Source organism: Martes martes (assembly GCF_963455335.1).
Source record: "Martes martes genome assembly, chromosome: 4".
Classification (NCBI taxonomy): Eukaryota; Metazoa; Chordata; class Mammalia; order Carnivora; family Mustelidae; genus Martes; species Martes martes.
This window is the reverse complement of record NC_137891.1, coordinates 155,029,199-155,048,001: the sequence shown is the minus strand read 5'-3', so window position 1 is coordinate 155,048,001 and position 18,803 is coordinate 155,029,199. Positions and strand designations below refer to the sequence as shown.

The following is an 18,803-nucleotide window of genomic DNA, read 5'->3' as shown; positions in this document are numbered from 1 at the left end:
AGTTTGTGAACTCTATTAAACCAAGTAAGCTCTTATTACCTAATACAAACAGACTACCCATTTTTCTTTGAGGTCAGAATGACATTCTATTTGATACCTACACTGCTCCTTAGGAAAAACTGACTCAAGAATTTCCAACTCCCTCCAAACTACTCTGCTTGATAAAACCATTCCTTTGCAGAAAGGGTTAACATTTTATATATTTGGTAATGCATACTATTATCCATTTTACCTAACCTTAATGTGCTGGGATCACAGTATGTAAAACGTCATCTCAAAAAGTAAAACAATCAGAAGTGAGTGCTGCTCTATACCTACAAATTCATACTAAACAAAACTAAACATTCACAGCTTACACAGAAATAAAATCACACATTTGCTACCTGCTTATTCATTTCTGTGATGTTTATCCAGACTTTGTTCAAGCCCAGCTCCCCAGATTCAATCTTCTCGAGTTGCTTTTGTTCGCTGAGTAGTTCTTCATTAAGTTTGGGAATTTCTTGGAATGAGCTTTTCTGATTAGATTCCACTAAAAGCAAAAATAAGAATAATAATAAATAACCACAGAGTACTCTCTTGACTCCAAGATGAAAAGATGATCTTACAGTAGGAAGGAAGACAGATTAATAGAAGTCAATCCTGGTAGGACGACTGAATTCCTATCTACCAGCTACACTGTTTTTTAAAATTTATGTAAATGTATATTTTTAATATGAAAGCACCATTTTAACTGGGGCTACTTCACCACTGGGGTACAACTTTTAAAAGTCAGATGGCTAAAAATGATAACAAAGTATCAGCAGAAACAGCTGGACTCTGTAACTTACTGTGATCCTGAGTCAATTACTCAAACTCTTTGAGCTCAGTTTCCTCATCTGTAATACAGAGATAAAATATACTTTACAGGATTTTTAGAATTAAGTGAAAGAATGGTTGTGAAGTACTAAACAGGGCTGAGCAGGCATACAAGAGGTCATAAATAAATACTAATTATTAACCAGAGCAATTAAGGAGCTTTGTGATTAGTCAAGTGGAGATTTATAAACCTTACTCCATTAATTCTTAAGGTGATGTCAAAAATTACATCCCTAAATGCTTAAATCTAATCTAACTTTTTTTTTCTCTCTCAAACTGGTCAAATGCAAGATGGGTTCTTAACCACCTTTCAAATGCTGTTATGAGGATTATAATTTTAAATTTTTTCATAAACAGCAAATAGTGTTTTCTTTTTTTTTTAAGATTTTATTATTTGACAGAGATCACAAGTAGACAGAGAGGCAGTCAGAGAGAGGAAGGAAAGCAGGCTCCCTGCTGAGCAGAAAGCCCGATGTGGGGCTCAATCCCAGGACCCTGGGATCATGACCTGAGCTAAAGGCAGCGGCTTAACACACTGAGCCACCCAGGTGCCCCGCAAATAGTGTTTTCTTAAATCTTAAATCAACCCAAAAGCCCAAAGTGAAACAGAAGATAAATGAACATGTTAGGTGAAGTGTAGGGTGATATTTGGCTTTTCCTTTGGGAAACAGTATCTCCTGATTGGTTTAGAGATTTGCCAGCCTAAAGGCAGAGGCCTGAAAGAGTGCTTTCTCTTCTGTCTTTAAAGATATTTTTCCTTTTCATGAAAAATAAAATACTGATCATGGCTGATCCTCCAGAATAAAACCCACATCACTTTTCTTAAAGCCACAGATTGCCCAATTAGTTGTTACATACTTTCTTTAAAACCAAAAAAACCTGGCATACAGGAAAGATATAAAACAATTTACTAAAATTTAAGTGCCATGATTTTTTGTTGTTGTTGTTTCTCTCTGTAGGGTCAGCATTTGGAATACACCTGGCACATTTTAGGCACTCGTTAAGCATCACTAACTGCATAAATCTGGCCTTTGCTTACCTCCCAACCACTTTTTGTATCACTTTACCTTCCTCTTCAATCTATTTTCTGGTAAAGTGGATTTTCCAGACAAACTGACCTCTTTAAGTCTCAGTGACTCTGTACACACTATTCTTTCTGCCTAGATGCCCTTGGCTTGGCCCTTCTCCATTTCTGCTACCTTAGCCTATTTATTTCCTTTTAAGATTCACCACAAATAGCTGGGCTCCTATCTTGGACGCCCACCACCACTTCACCACTGCAAACTCTATCAAGCACTTAACGCACTGTGCTGTAACTATTTACTCACGTGTCTCCTTTACCAGACTAAGAGAGACAGAGAGTTGCTTAAGGACAGGGACCAGGACTTATTTGTGATGTATTTCCAGGGCTCAGCACAGTGCCAGGTACACAGAAGCACTCTAGTGCTTGTCCAGGGAAATGATTGTAGGGTATGAAATGGAGTTAGTGCTGTCCTATTAAGTTAAACAAAGAAAATTCAATGAAACTCAACAACAAAAAATCCCCACAAAAATCGGGGGAAAAAAATCTATGAGCCAAGAGAGGATCATTTTCATTATATGACTTGGGGCTTTTCAGGAGACAGTAGCCAAGTCAAGGCACTTTGGCTACATAAATGGGAGGAAGAGTAACAAACAACTTATGATTATAATTTATGTTCTTCCAACATGGAAAGCAACTCATTTAAAATCCAGTACATTGGGGCGCCTGGGTCGCTCAGTGGGTTAAAGCCTCTGCCTTCGGCTCGGGTCATGATCCCAGGGTCCTTGGGATTGAGCCCCCGCATCGGGCTCTCTGCTCAGCAGGGAGCCTACTTTCTCCTCTCTCTCTCTGCCTGCTTCTCTGCCTACTTGTGATTTCTGTTTGTCAAATAAATAAATAAAATCTTAAAAAAAAAATCTAGTACATTAATACTCAAAAGAACTTACCACCTCTTTTCCTGATCTCTAAGATCAGGAAGTAGAGATTTTTGCACACACTCTTTAGACAGAAGACATACAATGCTAACAGCAATATTTTATACTTAAATGCCTTTAGTTTGCAATAAACTTTTATGTAATCATTCAACTTGTTACTGAGTTCCTATCATGTGCCCAGCCCTGCACTCAGCACTAGTGCATGCCAAAGACCCTGAAGCTCTCAGTCTGGGGGGTGGGAGTGAGGCAAGGAGTCGTTACAGAATAACTACACAGTGGGATGCATGGTATGACAGAGAGATGCCCAAAGTGTTCTGGTGGCATAAATATGTCTTTGGGTTTTATGGATGGGAAAATGTAAGCTCAGAAAGAATAAGGGACTTATCCACACTTTATAGCTACTAATGAGCAACCCAGGATTCAACAGTCAAACCTTCTGCTCTTAGGACCAGCACTCTCTCTAGTGTACTCCAGCTGTCAGACACTTACACCCTAAAGCCCTCCTTACTACAAGACCATTTTTAAGTTCTGTACTAAATGACCAAACTGCTACCCTGGCCGTGTGATCGAAAAGGAAATGGCCTGATTTATTCTTTCCTTCTCTTCTGAATTCTTTTCCTCCACTCTAGCGTTCCATTGTTGAGTGACAGGGAGAGATGGCTGAGAACAGAATCTTCCTTAGAATAATTGTGGAGGTTTTCTGGAGGTTACTTGGTTACTTGGTTCTGGAAAGAATAATGAACTAATAAGTTTCAAGACCAATGAGTACCTTCAGCTTAAGGATCAAGTTGTTCCTTGACCACAAGGAAAAATACCAACTCTATCTGCTTTGCTTTCTATTTCAGACATTTCAGCAATCCTGCCTCCCTTCCTGACAAATGTCTTTGAAAATTTATTGAAATAAAGAACAAGGGCTCTGAATTTCTCAAAAAGGTATGAAAGCCAGACCAGTAGGTGGTCTTCTTTGAATCTGTGACTTCCACTGTCCTCTTGAAAAACAAGAAATAAAAATAAAGTTACTGAAATATATCTAAAGTAGAAATATAATTCAAAGAAAAACTAAGCTTAACCAGATGGACCTCATTTACTCAAATGATGGTTTTCACAAAAAACTCTTGGGCAAGTGGTCCACAATGGTTCAGCCAATGGACTAACTATGCCCCAGGCTCCACCCCCAGAAATTACAAGGCTGGCACTTCTACTGCAGCAAACGAAAGACAACAAAGCAGCTGGACTGACAATTCCAAATCTGCTTCATTCAGCTGGCTGACAAATGTAGTCAGGATCCCAGGGGACTGTTGCTCAGTGGTAGAAAGCAGGTCTCACAGTTCAGGGTATATGTCCTGGCATCTCCTGAATATAGTGTTTCCAGGGATTGGTATTAGCAAATGATTGACAAATATTTGTTGACTGACTGCCAGGTCTATGACCTGTGTGCACTTCAAATATACATTTCTAAAAAAAGAAATTCCCTGAAAAGCTCAGCTAAGGTATAAGTTACATGGGTGTCCTGTAAACACAGCCATAGAGCAGTCAGGGAAAGGAGTCCCTGGAGGGTAGAAGTGAGCAATGTTTTGAAATGTTTAAAAAAATGATTGCTATATGTGATCAAAACAAGCTGTAGTACAAACCTAGTAGGCCCAATTAATTACAGAGAGATGAGGGCACAGACAGGGGTCTTCAGCGATTATTCATAGTTAAACACTCTTTCTGAGAACCTCACTTCCAAGTTACGATTACCACTTACAAAGAAAACACTGGCTTTAAAAAAATTTTGCAGTTCTGGTATGGACAATCATTAAAGAAGGAAATTAACTAGAATACAAAATCTCATTCTTTCTTATACTATACTCTGATTCCACCAGTTGATTAAACATATAGGTCAAGATGATTCTGACACAGAATTGTGGTTTACCCAATTCCTTTTCTTGAATCAGAAGAAAACCAAAATTAGTATTTCAACATTTTTTTCAAGCAACATCAGTAAGAACATCATTAACACAGTAACTAAAGGTGAGCTGTCCCTAGGTCAGGTTCGGAACTTGAATAACTGCAGGCAGCAAGGCGAAGCTGGGGTGAAGGACAGCATGGAAGTTGTGATCTCCTAAAACTTAAGATGGGAAATGAGGACACAACTCTGATTCCAGTTCTGGGGCCAGATTTTGCTATGACATTGAGAAAGCCTAGTGGTCAGTTTCCCTGTGTGCTAATGCTGCTAACCTTAAGGCATCTGTGATTAACTTAAAACTGGTTCTTTAGCTTAGAAAAGCTAAAACCCTGAAACCTCGAACCAAAGATCTGTGTTGCTAAAGGAAGATAGGTCAAATGTGGTTGAAGCTACTACGCAAACACACCTTTCAGATAAAGTACCTTAGATGTGGCAAAATACAACTTTCTAATTTAGAATATATGAAATTGTTCAACATAAAGTCTCTTAAGCTTTAAAACTCATGAGAAAAATATTTATTTGTGATTTGGTACACAGTAAGCACTCCATAAATGCTAGCTATTATTATTGTCCGTTCCATACAGTTTTTCTTAAGGAGGAAATTGTCTGACAAATACTCCCACATGGCCCTGCGAGGAGGAAGGAAATAGCCTGATGTTGGTATTGCCACTTCATACTTGGGGAAGTATACTTGGGGAAGTATAAAGTGGCAACAGGTGGAGGTTGACCAAGGTTCTAGACTCCTGGACCTTAGCACTTCCTTTCTGCACTTTAGGTATTGACTGCAATGCCAGTATTTCAGATGCTATTTGTCCTGATGGTGCATAAGCACCATTTTTGTTTGTGGGTTTAAAAAGAAGCAAACAAATAACTGTTCCCACATTCAAGCTGATAGCTAAGAAAGAATATAAGAAGGCTGGAAGGAATATATAATTGTTTCATCAGAATGGGCAAAACTCTTAATTCGGCATGGTTCACTTTGTGTGAACCTGGAAGCAAGATAACATTCTGAAAAGGGCAACCACTTACTTGTTCTAAATTTTTCCTTGAGGGCATCCAGATCCTCCTTCAGGGCAACTTGCATCCACACCAAGCCAACGCAGGCCACAACACAGGCGGCAAGGATGACAAAAGCACAGAGGGGATAACAGATCTTGCAGCATCGTAAATAGTCTCCCCTGATCATAAGAACAAATTCAACCAGGAGTACAAGAGTGATTATGAGTACAGCTGTATTAGAAATAGCATACATGTTTCACCATATGGCTATTTACCAGGGAACACTGGGTACCACATTCTTAAATCTGAACAGCAGGTTGAAAGTGACTAAATAAGATGACCTATGAAGAGTTCATCTTTTGTACATAAAGGTTTCAAACTTCACATGACACACAAAGAGATCCTGTGGGCACTGCAGCCCACAACCGTCATCACGGATTTCCCCCAAGTTCAGGAAGAAGTTCAGGTTAGGGAAGTGTCACTTTCCCAACAAGTTCAGGTTAGGGAAGTGTAAAGATCAGAGCGTCTCTGCAATAAATCACACCACTGTAATTTACCTATCTATTTCTTGATTTCTAACATGTAGCCTCTCCAGGGGAGCCTGTTTCAAATTACTGAAACTTCATACACTTTTGAGCAAGTTTTACTGCAAATGCATGAAAGAAATCAGCACTGCAGGTTTAAATGGACACCTGGTGTACTCTAGCTTATTGGCCTAGAAGGCAGGAAACACGGAAAGGTGTTAGATTTCACACCAAACTTCAAACAGCACTCAAACTCAACAGGGCAGTAAACAGTAAAGAGTAAACAAACTCAACAAGACAACTATTCCAGTGGAACTGTTCCATTTCATCAGACCTTCATATCCCAAATCTAAGATAGCCCTTAACTACTTAATCTGATGAAGCTCATTAGAAACCAAACTCTTCCTTTAACAAAATAAAAGGACAAAGACATTCTAAACAAAAAAACCTCAATTTAATCTCTTTCAGCACCCCAACCTTCTGCCTAGCCCTTGCTTCCACATCCTCAGGCTAATATTCTTTCCTTTCAGTGTGCTCCCTGAGAGGGTCCAAGGACAACTTCAAGGTTCCCTTCAGCCTTTTCCCACCCTGGGACCCAATTCTCAATGTCCTCAAAGCTCACTACTGGATTTGCCTAGGGGGCTGCACCATCTAAAAGTGGTTTGGGAGGAAGTTGCCTCTTCTTTTTGTTTCCTACTCTCCACATACTCTTGAGGCTCATACTCTGTAAGTTCCTCACCATTTCACCTCACTTTCAAGATCTGGACTCATCAAGAGTGCAAAGAATAATCTGAAGTCTTAAAGTTCCTGTCTCTACTACACGTTTTAAAAAGTTCTAGTCCCCAAAGCTTCTTTGCTCCCAGGTACTTATTCTTAGCTTTCCTGCCACTCCTAGCTTGCTCTCTCTGGGCTCCTGGCACATTCCCCAAGTCAATATTGCTACCCTGGATTCAGAGTTCTTCATACACTTTGAGACAGATCTCTAACCTATCCTTCATTCAGAACCTGAGCTCATCACCTTAACATCTTCCTGTTTGCCGCCCAAGGTCTACACCCTTTTTCTTTTCTAAGAACACCCTTCTTCCTTTCAATTTTCCCCATTGGTAGTATAAGGAAATGCCTTTTCCCCACCCACCCCTCACCACTGCATCACTCACTTGACAAAGCGAGAGCGATTTCCAACTAAGCCGAATTCCTCTTCCTCTTCGGAGCTGGATTCAGAGTCGGAGTCAGGAGGCTCAGTGCGAAGGAGGCGGTGGCCTGAGCCTTTCTTGGGCTTCTTTCTCCGACTGTCCCCAGCCAAGCCGATCAATGCATTGAGCTCTTTGCGCTTCTTCATCTTTTTGTGTGGGGTGAGTGGTGCACCCACTCCTGAGCTGCCAGGTTCGTACCCGACGCCCAATTCTCTCGCCGCCTTGGAGCTGCCTTCCAGGGTGGGGAATCTGGGCTAGAGCCCTGGGTCACTCCCACCCAGGGGTGGGACTGACCAGATCCGCTGGGGGCTAGAGCCTGGAGTCCAGAGGAAAGTGGTACTCAGATGGGTGGGGGAGGTCACATAGAGATGGCCAAGGAGCTGGTGATAAAAATGGGTAAGGCTCTGGGCATGGAGTCTCAGATAAGCGGGTGGCAAGGGAAGTAATCTTTATCTCCCAATAGGTAGGTTATATTTCTAAGTGTGTTCCGGGAGCTGGGGAAGGACACGCAGATGGGTGTATTGGCCTTCCGAGGCAGGACTTCCAGCAGAGAGCGAAAAGAAACTTGTTCTTGATGGGAGAATAAGGGGAGGTGCAGAACTGAACAGTGAGAACGCTAGTCGCTCCCTAGCTGGAGAGGTGGCAGCAGAAGAGGGCTCGAAGCCACTACAACCTGGCACAGCTTCGGCGCCAAAGAAAAGGACCGGGTCTTGGGGGTGATCACCGTTCTCCGGCCTCCGCCTTGAGTTTGAAGGGGCCCGAGACTGAGGAAGGCCTAGAACACGGCTCGGACGGCTCAGCTTGCCAACTGCCAGTCCCGCACCTGGGAGACCCCAGCCCTGCTGTCTGGGCCGGGAGGGTAGTGCGGTGCGGAGGGGCGACCGCGGCTCAGCCCACCTGAAGCGCTCCCGCCGAGTTTGAGGTGTTCTGGCGACTCTCGGCAACTCACACGCGCCGCCTCCACTCCAGCCGCGACTCCGGCCCCCACTCTGGCTGCAGCCGCAGCTGCTCCCAACTTGCTGGTGGTGGTGGTGGCGGCGGCGGCCGCGGGCTCCAAACCCGGGCCATAGCTCCAGCCCTAGCTCACTTCCCCTTTGGCAGCAGCCGCCGGCACCGCCTGCCAGTAAGCCGCGCTTCCATTGGCCCTCCGCCGGTGACGTCACACCAGGGGCGCTAGAGTTGGTGGGAGGCGGGGCGTTAAAGGGGCCGTGGCTCCGGCTCCGGCTGGGTCTCGCCTACCGGTTGAGGAGGCCCCGCCCCCAGGAAGGCTGCCTGGGCCCTGCCGCTCACCTGTCTGGGGGCGGAATCTTTCACCAGGAGCAGGAGTACCTGCTCCTGGCAAAACACTCAGCTGCTTGACCTGCTTGGAAAGTTCAGAAGCCGCCAGACCCCCGGTTGTGATCTGGGCTGACACAGTCCAGAGGCTCCGCCCTTCTGACTCACTTGCTGTTTGTGAAAAATTTAGGCGTGTTACAGATTAATGACCCAGTTGAACACACTCATTCATTCCATAAATATTTATTGAGAGCTTGCTACTTGTCAGGGGCAGCTCTGGCACTGGGGACACAGCAATGAACTAAATAGCACATGCCTTCCTGTGTAGGATTGCCAGGTTTAAACACACACACACACACAGAGAGGACACCAGGAAAACTTGAATTTCAGATCAACAAAGAATTTTTTTTTCAAAGTATAAGTATATTCTATGCAACATCTGGGACATCTTCATAATGAAACGTTAATTCTTTTTTCATTTTTTAAATTTTTCTAAAAGATTTTTATTTTTTTGACAGAGAGAGACACAGTGAGAGAGGGAACACAAGGAGGGGTATTGGGAGAGGGAGAAGCAGGCTTCCTGCAAGGAGCCGGGAGCCTGATGCGGGGCTCCATCCCAGGACCCTGGGATCATGACCTGAGCTGAAGGCAGACGCTTAACGACTGAGCCACCCAGGTGCCCCAAAAGCTAATTCTTTTTTTAAACTAAAATTCAAATTTAACTGGGTGTCCCATATTTTATCTGTCAACCCCATTTCTGCAGCTTATACTTTAGTGGGAGGAGAGTAACAGTAGGCAAATACATTAAATGTCAGGAGGTGATGAATGTTATGAGGAAAATTGAAATATGATAAGGGGATAGGGAGTGGCTCATGATAAGGGGACATTTGGTCAGATACCAGGAGGAAAGGAGGGAGGCAGTTGTGCAATGGGCCTTGAGGAAGAAGGGACCTGGAAGATCTGGTGTGGCCGGACCCAAAGAACAAAGAGGAGAGAGGTAGGAAATGAGAAAAGCATCAAGGGCCAGATTTTGTAGGACTTTATGGACCATAGATCATAGGCCAAGACTCTGGGAAACCATTGGTGCTTAAAGCTATGTCAAAATTTCAGAAATAACAGAAGTAAAAGCAATGGATCATAGAAGTAGTAATTAGTAAAAGTGTATTGTGCACACACCAAAAAGCCAGTTTGCAAACTAGAAGCACTCAAACCAAAACTTAGAATTAGGCTCAGGAGTGTATCATTACAGAGAAACTTATATAGTGATAAAATAGTGGCTGTTTATTCTTCACAGTGATTGATTATAAATATTAGAATTTTCTTAAGTGATAGGGAATTGGCCAGTGGTTACCTCTACCAACCTTGGGAAACAGTTTTAGTTTTGCTTATGGTTTTCAGAGGCACAAGCAAGAAATAACCCAGATCAAGTTAGCCTTGCTAACTTAAAGCTAAATGAAGCTTTGTTTGCATGATTAGGCTGGTTTTGTCTGCCCAGGGAATTTTCAAGGCTGGTCTCCATTTGTTTTTTTATTTGAATAATCTGCCTCCCTTGGTCATTGTCTCAGCACCCTGAGAGTATGACCAACCAGTACAGCATTATTCACAATTACCACCTCTGATAGAGTCAGGCTGAAGGATCACACGTTCTGTGTTTCCACTAGTTGAGTCATCAGGCTAGAGGTAGTTCCCGTCTTCATCATTTATGTGCTTATTGCTGATTTCATCCATTTGTCTGATCCTGATGGTTACCATTTGGCATATGAGTGGTTGCTGACAGGCATTTAAAACCCTCTAGAGTTTACAACACACTAGGGAGGTTAATATGATGACTGTAAGGAAAACAATAACCAAGGACCGAGAAATTTCCCAGAGCAGAGATTCCCAGGAGCGAAGATTTAACTAACTAAGTAACTCAAACGGGTTATAATCTGATCCATGTTTTACTTAAGCCAATCTACATTTTTTTGAATAATGTGCAATTGGGTTTCGATTTTTTCTGAGTTATTTATTTACATAGGCACAATGCGACATATTAGTAAACGCATACCCTTGTGATTAGTTAGGAAGTTGAACTTGAGGATGTTGTATTTCAGAAGGTGATGTTGCAGGTGAGTAATTTAATGAGAGAGATTTCTGTGGAAACAAAAGGAAAACAAAGGTTAATAGTGCAAGCAAATTATAAGTACTGTTTCTGAGTTTGGAGAGCAGCCAGTTGAGAAAATTTCTAGATGTCAGGTTCGGAACATCTTCAGGTGGAATGAGGGCAAGCATGGCGGTCAGACAGATTTGCGTGGTTTGCAGTATGAATGTCTCTGTGATTTTTCTGAGTGGCTGCATAGAAACAGGCACAAAGTCTGTCCACTCATGAGCTGTTGGGGTGATTTGTCTGAAGTTTATATCAAGTTGTCGTGCTTTAGTTGGCATGGCTTTGGGAGGACAGCTTTTGTTTCATAGTGACTCCAACAAAAAGAGTAGGAGAAAATTAAAAATGTTAGTTTGGAGAGTTCTGGCCAAATATTGAAGGAAAACGGAAGAATTCAGGATCTAGACGCATAACCAAACCTATGCGTCTGCCTTCAGCTCAGGGTCCATTGATGGAGCCCTGCATCCAACCTCCCTGCTCAGCGGGGAGTCTGCTTCTTCCTCTCCCTCTCCTTCTGCCCCTCCCCTCAGCTCCTGTTCTCTCTCTCTCTCAGATAAATAAATAACATCTTAAAAAACAAAAAAAAAAAACAAGTTCAACAAGAATAGTGACTGACCATATAGGCTCTTTTAAATCTGTTTTGCTTAGGGGCACCTGGGTAGTAAGCGGCTTCCCCTGGCTCAGGTCATGATCCCAGGGTCCTGGGATCTAGCCCCTCTTAGGGCTCCCTGCTCGGTGGGAAGCCTGCTTCTCCCTTTCCGCTTCCCCCTGTTTGTTTCCCCCCTCTTTCTGTCAAACAAATAAATAAAATCTTTAAAAAAGATAAAATAAATAAATCTGCTTTGCTAGAACTTGTCACAAGGACTATCAGAGTGGACTTTCTAAAGCCTCTGGAAGCTAGGAAGCCAAGTCAAGGAAGTGTCCTGTTGTGTCCTGTTACAAGGAGGATAGAATCTTATTGAACTTATGCAAATATATATTTTTCATAAAAATAAGAATATCTAATAAGAGTTTCTGAATCCTGGAGGGATCAGGTAGGAAGAAAAATGTTTTAACCTTTGTCACAAAGACATTTTACCAAATTGCTGTAAGTGATAGATAGCATAAAAAGAAGGAGAAAGGGGGCCCTTTAATCTGGAAAATAAAACATTATAGAACTAGCAATGTTTTAAATGATATCATAAAAATTATAATCATCTCATCAGTTCATTCAGTATTGTGTAAATAATCTTTATTTTGCTTCATCTTGAGCTGGCAGAATGATTCTTTATGAACCAATCAGTTTTCCACTGGAGCTTTAGAAATTCTTACTTTACGTCGTGTTATGATCTTAAAGATGTCAGAAACCTGAATTTTAGAATACTTGTCAGGGTCTTTTCCATAAATCTCTTTGAAGATAAAGCATTTTTGCAGGAATACTTTTGCAAAATCATCGGAATAAAGTAGTAGCCATCTGTAAGTGACAAAAGACCTTAGAAGATCTGGTGAGAGTTCACATACACATACAAAGAGAGTGATGAAATTGACAACTAAATTTGGTTATTTTTGTGACGTACATTTTAAAATCATGACTGATAACATTATACCAGAACACTCTAGATTTCATTCCATCTCTGGAATACTTGTGTTAACATATATAAGTAGAAGCTAAAGAAAGTTTAACATTACTTCTTATTTGACAATGCTTCCCACGTAATTTAACACCTGAAATGACCCTAAATAAATTAACCTTTCTCTTATTACCTTCTTAAGAATTTCATCTGGGGAGGTTTGTTAAAAATGTCAAAAGACTTAAAGCATTTGATAAAATACAATCATAGATCCCTGTGAGACAACACTTAGTTATCCATTAAACCAAAGTGACAGTTAAAAGATTAAAAAAGCAAATACAGAAAGTTACACAGTTGTAAAAAAAAAAAAAAATAAAAACCTTAGCTCTTTTAATAAAGAAGACTTGGGTTTTCTGTTTTTTATTTTTTAATAATCAAAGAGTTGATAAAGACAAAGCACAGAATCTTTTCTAGGCAGATTACATTAAAGGTAAAATTATAAACCTTTGTTTATAATTTTTTATTAAGAGCAGATTAATAATTTAAGAAAACTTTGTCCTTTTTATTTATTTTATTTTAAAAAAGATTTTATTTATTTATATAACAGAAAGCTAGAGAAAGAGCACAAGTAGACAGAACAGCAGGCAGAGGGAGAAGGAGAAGCAGGCTCTCTGCTTAGCAGGGAGCCCGACATGGGTCTTGATCCCAGGACCTTGGAATCATGACCCAAACCAAAGACAGATGCTTAACTGGCTGAGCCACACAGGCATCCCCAAAACTTTGTCCTTTAAACGGAGAGAAAACTAAATTCTAATTTTGTATTAGTGTACTTTTGATATTAAAAGTAACATAAATAAATCCATTTTTGGGGAACATAAATAAATCCATTTCAATCTTAATCAGCTTGACCGAAATTCTCAAGATTCCTTTTCCAAAACCTTATACAACTTTCTGTATCCATTCAGGTTTTGTCTTCCTTTTTCCTTTCTTAATCAGGAATAATGGTTTTACTTTAGGACAAAATTACTTTCTTTTTTTCTCTTAAGAAAACAACCAAAACCCGAACCAAAAAACTCCCCATGTTCTTCTTTCCTTCCCCTAGCCCAAAACATCTTCCACTTTCCTTACCTGCTTTCCATAGCCAGTTGTGTTTTTTTTAACCCTTAATATTTCTAGCAGTTTTCATTACATATATTAGTTAAAATTCTTAACCCTTAGAATCCTTAATTCCTAGTGAAAACTAAAAAGTCAATCATTGTTGGACTAGCGAATTTATAAGCACATTTCATAAATTTCTAGAAGTATATTTTTCCTCATGATAAATTTTTAAATGTGGCACAAAACATGGTTAATAAATACCTTCTGCCTCTCTGTGAAAAATTAAAAAGTCAGAAGTAGATAAACTTATGTTTAGCATTTAATGTTTATTTGGAGGTGATTTATATATTCAATTGAATATCCATTATTTAGCTTAATTTTGTATAAACTTTTAGTTATATTTAGTTGAATTACTTGCTTTTAACAATTATGCTTGGATTAGACATTAAACAACTGATCATCCTGTTATTTTTCTTGTTGACAAATTTTGAGGACAGGCCTGCTTTTATTAAACCAACAATTTTTTTTTATAAAAGATTTTATTTATTTGACACAGAGAGAGAGATCACAAGCAGGCAGAGAAGCAGGCAGAGAGAGAGAGAGGGAAGCAGGCTCCCTACCAAGCAGAGAGCCCGATGCGGGGCTCGATTCCAGGACCCTGAGATCATGACCAGAGCCGAAGGCAGAGGCTTTAACCCACTGAGCCACCCAGTCGCCCCTAAACCAACAAATTTAAACTAGCTTTTGTTTATCAAAGATTACCTCAAATCACATGAACTTGAAAAACATTTGCATTTGTTTCTATATTTCTGAGAGCATATTTGATTTGTCTAAATGCTTAGTTTTCTTTTTTAAAAAATCTTGCTCAGTATGTGTCCTTGGGTCTTTTATTTTATTTTATTTTTTTAAAGGTTTTATTTATTTATTTGACAGAGAGAGAGAGAGAGCGCAAAAGAGCACAAGGAGGGGGAGCTACAGAGGGAGAGGGAGAACCAGAGTGAAAGGGAGTGAAAGGGAGAAGCAGGCTCCCTGAGGAGCAGAGAGCCCAATGCGGGGCTTAATCCCTGGACCCTGGGATCATGACCAGAGCTGAAGGTCAGACGCTTAACTTACTGAACCACACAGGCACCCCTAAATGCTTAATCTTCTTTAAGCCAATTAAATAGAGCTCTCTACAAATTAATTTTTACAGATTAATACAAATTTTTTTTACAAAATTTATTATGTGTAATACAAATGTATTTTGTGCAATACAAATTTTTTTCACAAAATAAATTTTACAAATTAATATCACATACATATGTGGACGTACATGAATACACAGACAGACACAAACAGAGATCTTAACACTTTTATTTTAAATATTTTAGCCACGTTTCAGGTACAAAACTCAAAAGAACAGTTGGATCCAAATTGTGTTTCTGGCAGATAGACTAAATTAAGGCTATCTGCTCAGATGACCAAAGAATTTTTACTTAAGATTTTTTATTTGCATGCTATAAGAATCCTTTAAGAGCTGTTTTTGGAGTCTTTGCCTTTTAGAAGCTTCTACATTATCAATTAAAGAATGCATCCTACTGTCACTGAGAGGTTTGGAATCATCTCTTTTAAGGGTACCCCCGAAAGGTGGACTTACCTAAGTGAAAGTTTTCACAACGATTCCAAAAGTTTGCCCATTTTTTTGAAACGGCACAAGATCATGGTCCATAGATCAGGTGGAAATCGTCTTTGCTTTAGATTCTCTAAGACATCCTAACTGCAAGGTGCCATTTTTTCCAACAGTTCTTCCAAAACACAAGGAATCATGTATTCTCGCCCCCTCCAACTTTTGAACACAATAGGGAGACTTACCAAGAAGCTTCAACAAAATTCCAGCATGTACAATAAAGTTGGAGAGATCAAAACAAAGACAGTGGAGCTTGGATCCAAGACAGACTCCCCCACAAGCTCCAGGGTGGGTGAGAAAGCACCAAGCTCAGGGGGCTCTGTGGGTATCAACACCTGTTGCTTCACCAGCTTTGAAAGTGTTGGAGGTCTTCTTTGGGACCCACTTCTGATGACCTGAAATGTCAGAAGTTCAGGAATAACAGAAGTAAAACCAATGGATCACTGAAGCAGTAATTAGTAAAAATGTATGGTGCACACACCAAGAAGACAGTTTGCAAACTGGGAGCACTCAGACCAAAACCTGGAATGAGGCTCAGGGTTATGTGATCACAAGGCAGCTTATATAGTAAGAAAGCAGTGATTGTTTGTTCTTCACTGTGACTGGTTATAATATTAGCGTTTCCTTATATGATAGGGAATTGGCTTTTAGTTTTAGTTTTGCTTATGATTTCCAGACGCACAAGCAAGAAATAGTTCAGGTCAAGTTAACCTCCCTAACTTAAAGCTAAATGAAGATTTGTTTGTGTGATTAAACTGATTTTGTCTGGGATGCCTAGGTGGCTCAGTGGGTTAAGCCGCTGCCTTCGGCTCAGGTCATGATCCCAGGGTCCTGGGATTGGGTCCCGCATCGGGTTCCTTGCTCGGCGGGGAGCCTGCTTCTCTCGCTGCCTCTGCCTGCCTCTCTGCCTGCTTATGTGTACTCTCTCTCTCTCTCTCTGGCAAATAAATAAAAATAAAAATCTTAAAAAAGAAAAGATAAACTGATTTTGTCTGCTCAGGGAATTTTCAAGGCTGGTCTCTAGTTGTTTTTTTTTTTTTTTTTTAAAGAGCAGGGAGGTACTCTTTTTTTTTTTTTTAATTTTTTTATTTGACAGAGAGAGGGATCACAAGTAGACAGAGAGGCAGGCAGAGAGAGAGAGGAGGAAGCAGGCTCCCCGCCGAGCAGAGAGCCCGATGCAGGGCTCGATCCCAGGACCCCGAGATCATGACCTGAGCTGAAGGCAGAGGCTTTAACCCACTGAGTCACCCAGGCGCCCCTCTAGTTGTTTTTGATTCCAAAAACTAAGAGGAGTCATGCTCTGGTTTACATTTTGAAAAAGAGCACTCTGGCTTTTTGAAGACAGAGCTAACAATATTTGCCGAGGGATTACATAAAAGGTATGAAAAAGAAAGGAATACTAGATGACTCCAGAGGCTTAGCGTGGAACAAATGGAAGAAGGAAATTGCTGTTTACTGAGATGATGAAGGGCAGTTTGGGGTTAACTTGAGAATCCAATTCAACATTCAAATGAGCTGTGGTATATAGGCATACCTTGGAGATATTGTGGGCTCGGTTCCAGACCGCCACAATAAAGTGAATTTCTCAATAAAGTGACTCAAATGAATTTTTTGGTTTCCCAGTGCATATAAAAGTTATGTTTACACTATACTGTCATCTCCTAAGTGTGCAATAGTGTGTCTAAAAAACAGTTTACATACTTTAAATAAAAATACTTTATGGCTAAAAAAATGTTAACCATCATCTGAGCTTTCAGTGTTTGCGATCACTGATCACGATCACCATAACAAATATAATAATGACAGTTTGAAATACTGTGAGACTTACCAAAATGTGATGGAGAGACACAAAGTGAACACATGTTGTTGGGAAAATGACACTGGTAGACTTTCTTAACTCGGGGTTGCCACTAAACCCCAGTTTGTAAAAAATGCACTACCTGTGAAATGCAATAAAATGAAGCACAATAAAGTGAGATATGCCTGTGTCCATTTGGAGTTCTGGGTGGAGGCTGGGGCCTGAAGTATAAATCTGAGTGCTGTCAAATGTAGGTGATTTAAAGCAAAGTGCTGGGGTGCTGAGGTGGCTCAGTAGGTTAAGCGTCTGTCTGAGTTCAGCTCAGGTAGGGATGTCAGGGTCCTGGGATCAAGTCCCTCGTTGGGCTCCCTGCTCAGTGGGGAGCCTGCTTCCCCCTCTCCCTCTGCCCCTCCCCGCAAAACTAGTACACGCTCTCTCTCTCTCTCTCAAATAAGTAAATAAAAATCTTTTTAAAAAATAAAGCAAAATGGGGCACCTGGGTGGCTCAGTATTAAGCGTCTGCCTTTGGCTCAGGTCATGATCCCGGGGTCCTGGGATTAAGCCCCTCGCCAGTCTCCCTGCTCAGTGGGAAGCCTGCTTCTCCCTCTCCCACTCCCCCTGTTTGTGTTCCCTGTCTTGCTGTGTCTCTCTCTGTCAAATAAATAAAATCTTAAAAAAAAAAAAGGCAAAGTGCTTTGAACTACTTGGAAAAAAGTCAGTTGAAGTAATTTTTATACCTACATTTATTGAAATAATTTTTATATCCACATTTTATACCCACACAATAAAATCTGTCTTCGTCTGGGTATCCCAATAAATATGCAATGCGTACATAAGTGGACAGCATTAAGTAGAGGTACCGGCAGAGTTTTGGAATCAAGAGATGTAGGATGAAATCATGCTTCCTGTACTAGCTCTGTGAGCATGAAAGCTATTTACATTCTCTGGCTTTTAGTTTTCCCCTCTGCAAAAATGGGATTAACATCTGCTTCACAGGACAGACAATGAGAAGATGTTTGTGAAAGTGCTTTGGGAGCTCCGATTATGGTATAGTTATTCTGTTTTTTGTTGTCTTCTTTTGTTTCTAGAAACGCGATGCCCAATATGGTAGCCACAAACCACACATGGCAATTTAAACCTACATTTAACTTAATTAAAATTAAATGAAAAGTTTTAATTAGTTCCTTAGTCTCACTGCTGTTGTGCCCAGTGGACATATGGGGCCGGCGGCTCTCAGGCAGCACAGAACTTTTCCATCACTACAGAACATTTTATTGGACACTCCATTCTAGTGCCTCCTGGAAGGTCTGCGGGTGGGCAGGAAGGGTCCTGACCTCAAGGACCACTTCACAAACTCATTCTGGGGGCAGGTGAAACCCCAGGCAATAGAGGTGGCTAGCCCAGGATAGCCCAGAACAGCCTTTCCCATGGCCCTCCAGCCTCATAGATATCAACCTCATTAGGGAATCAGGCTGAGGAACCCAGGGGAGTGAGGCAAGGCCAAGGATGTATGACCTACCTGCAATGACTTCTGGTCAGTCAGACACAGACCTCTCTGCAGATGGGGCCCTCCCCCCGGACTGGCCAATGGGCTAGTCATGGGTGGGGAGGCTTGAGGAGTAGCGGTGAGAGCTTAAGGGGATGCTTCTGCTCCATCTGTCATTTGGTCCCTCTGTCTGCCTGTTTGTTGATCTGTGGGTAACAGCCCTCCTGTGTTGGGTAAACAACCCAAAGGATTATGAGAACCTTTGAAATTTGCAGGCCTGGTGTCTTCTCTCCGGCCTCCTCCCTCATACCT

General features: G+C 41.2%; 1 protein-coding gene across 2 annotated transcripts in view; it reads right to left on the bottom strand.

Moving 5' to 3' along the window:
- The window catches only part of EFCAB14 (EF-hand calcium binding domain 14), a 36,734-nt gene extending 28,147 nt beyond the window's left edge, over nt 1-8,587 (bottom strand). Inside the window, exons 1-3 of one of the 2 annotated variants that reach the window (XM_080800326.1) lie at nt 7,440-8,587; nt 5,789-5,937; nt 384-529 (exon numbers count right to left, since the gene is read on the bottom strand). In XM_080800326.1, coding sequence (XP_080656452.1) covers nt 384-529; nt 5,789-5,937; nt 7,440-7,621 — 477 coding nt within the window. In that variant the 5' untranslated portion in view covers nt 7,622-8,587. The remainder of the gene's footprint in view (nt 1-383; nt 530-5,788; nt 5,938-7,439) is intronic. The other variant, XM_080800325.1, reaches the window with a different exon arrangement.
- Between the last annotated feature and the right edge of the window lie 10,216 nt (nt 8,588-18,803).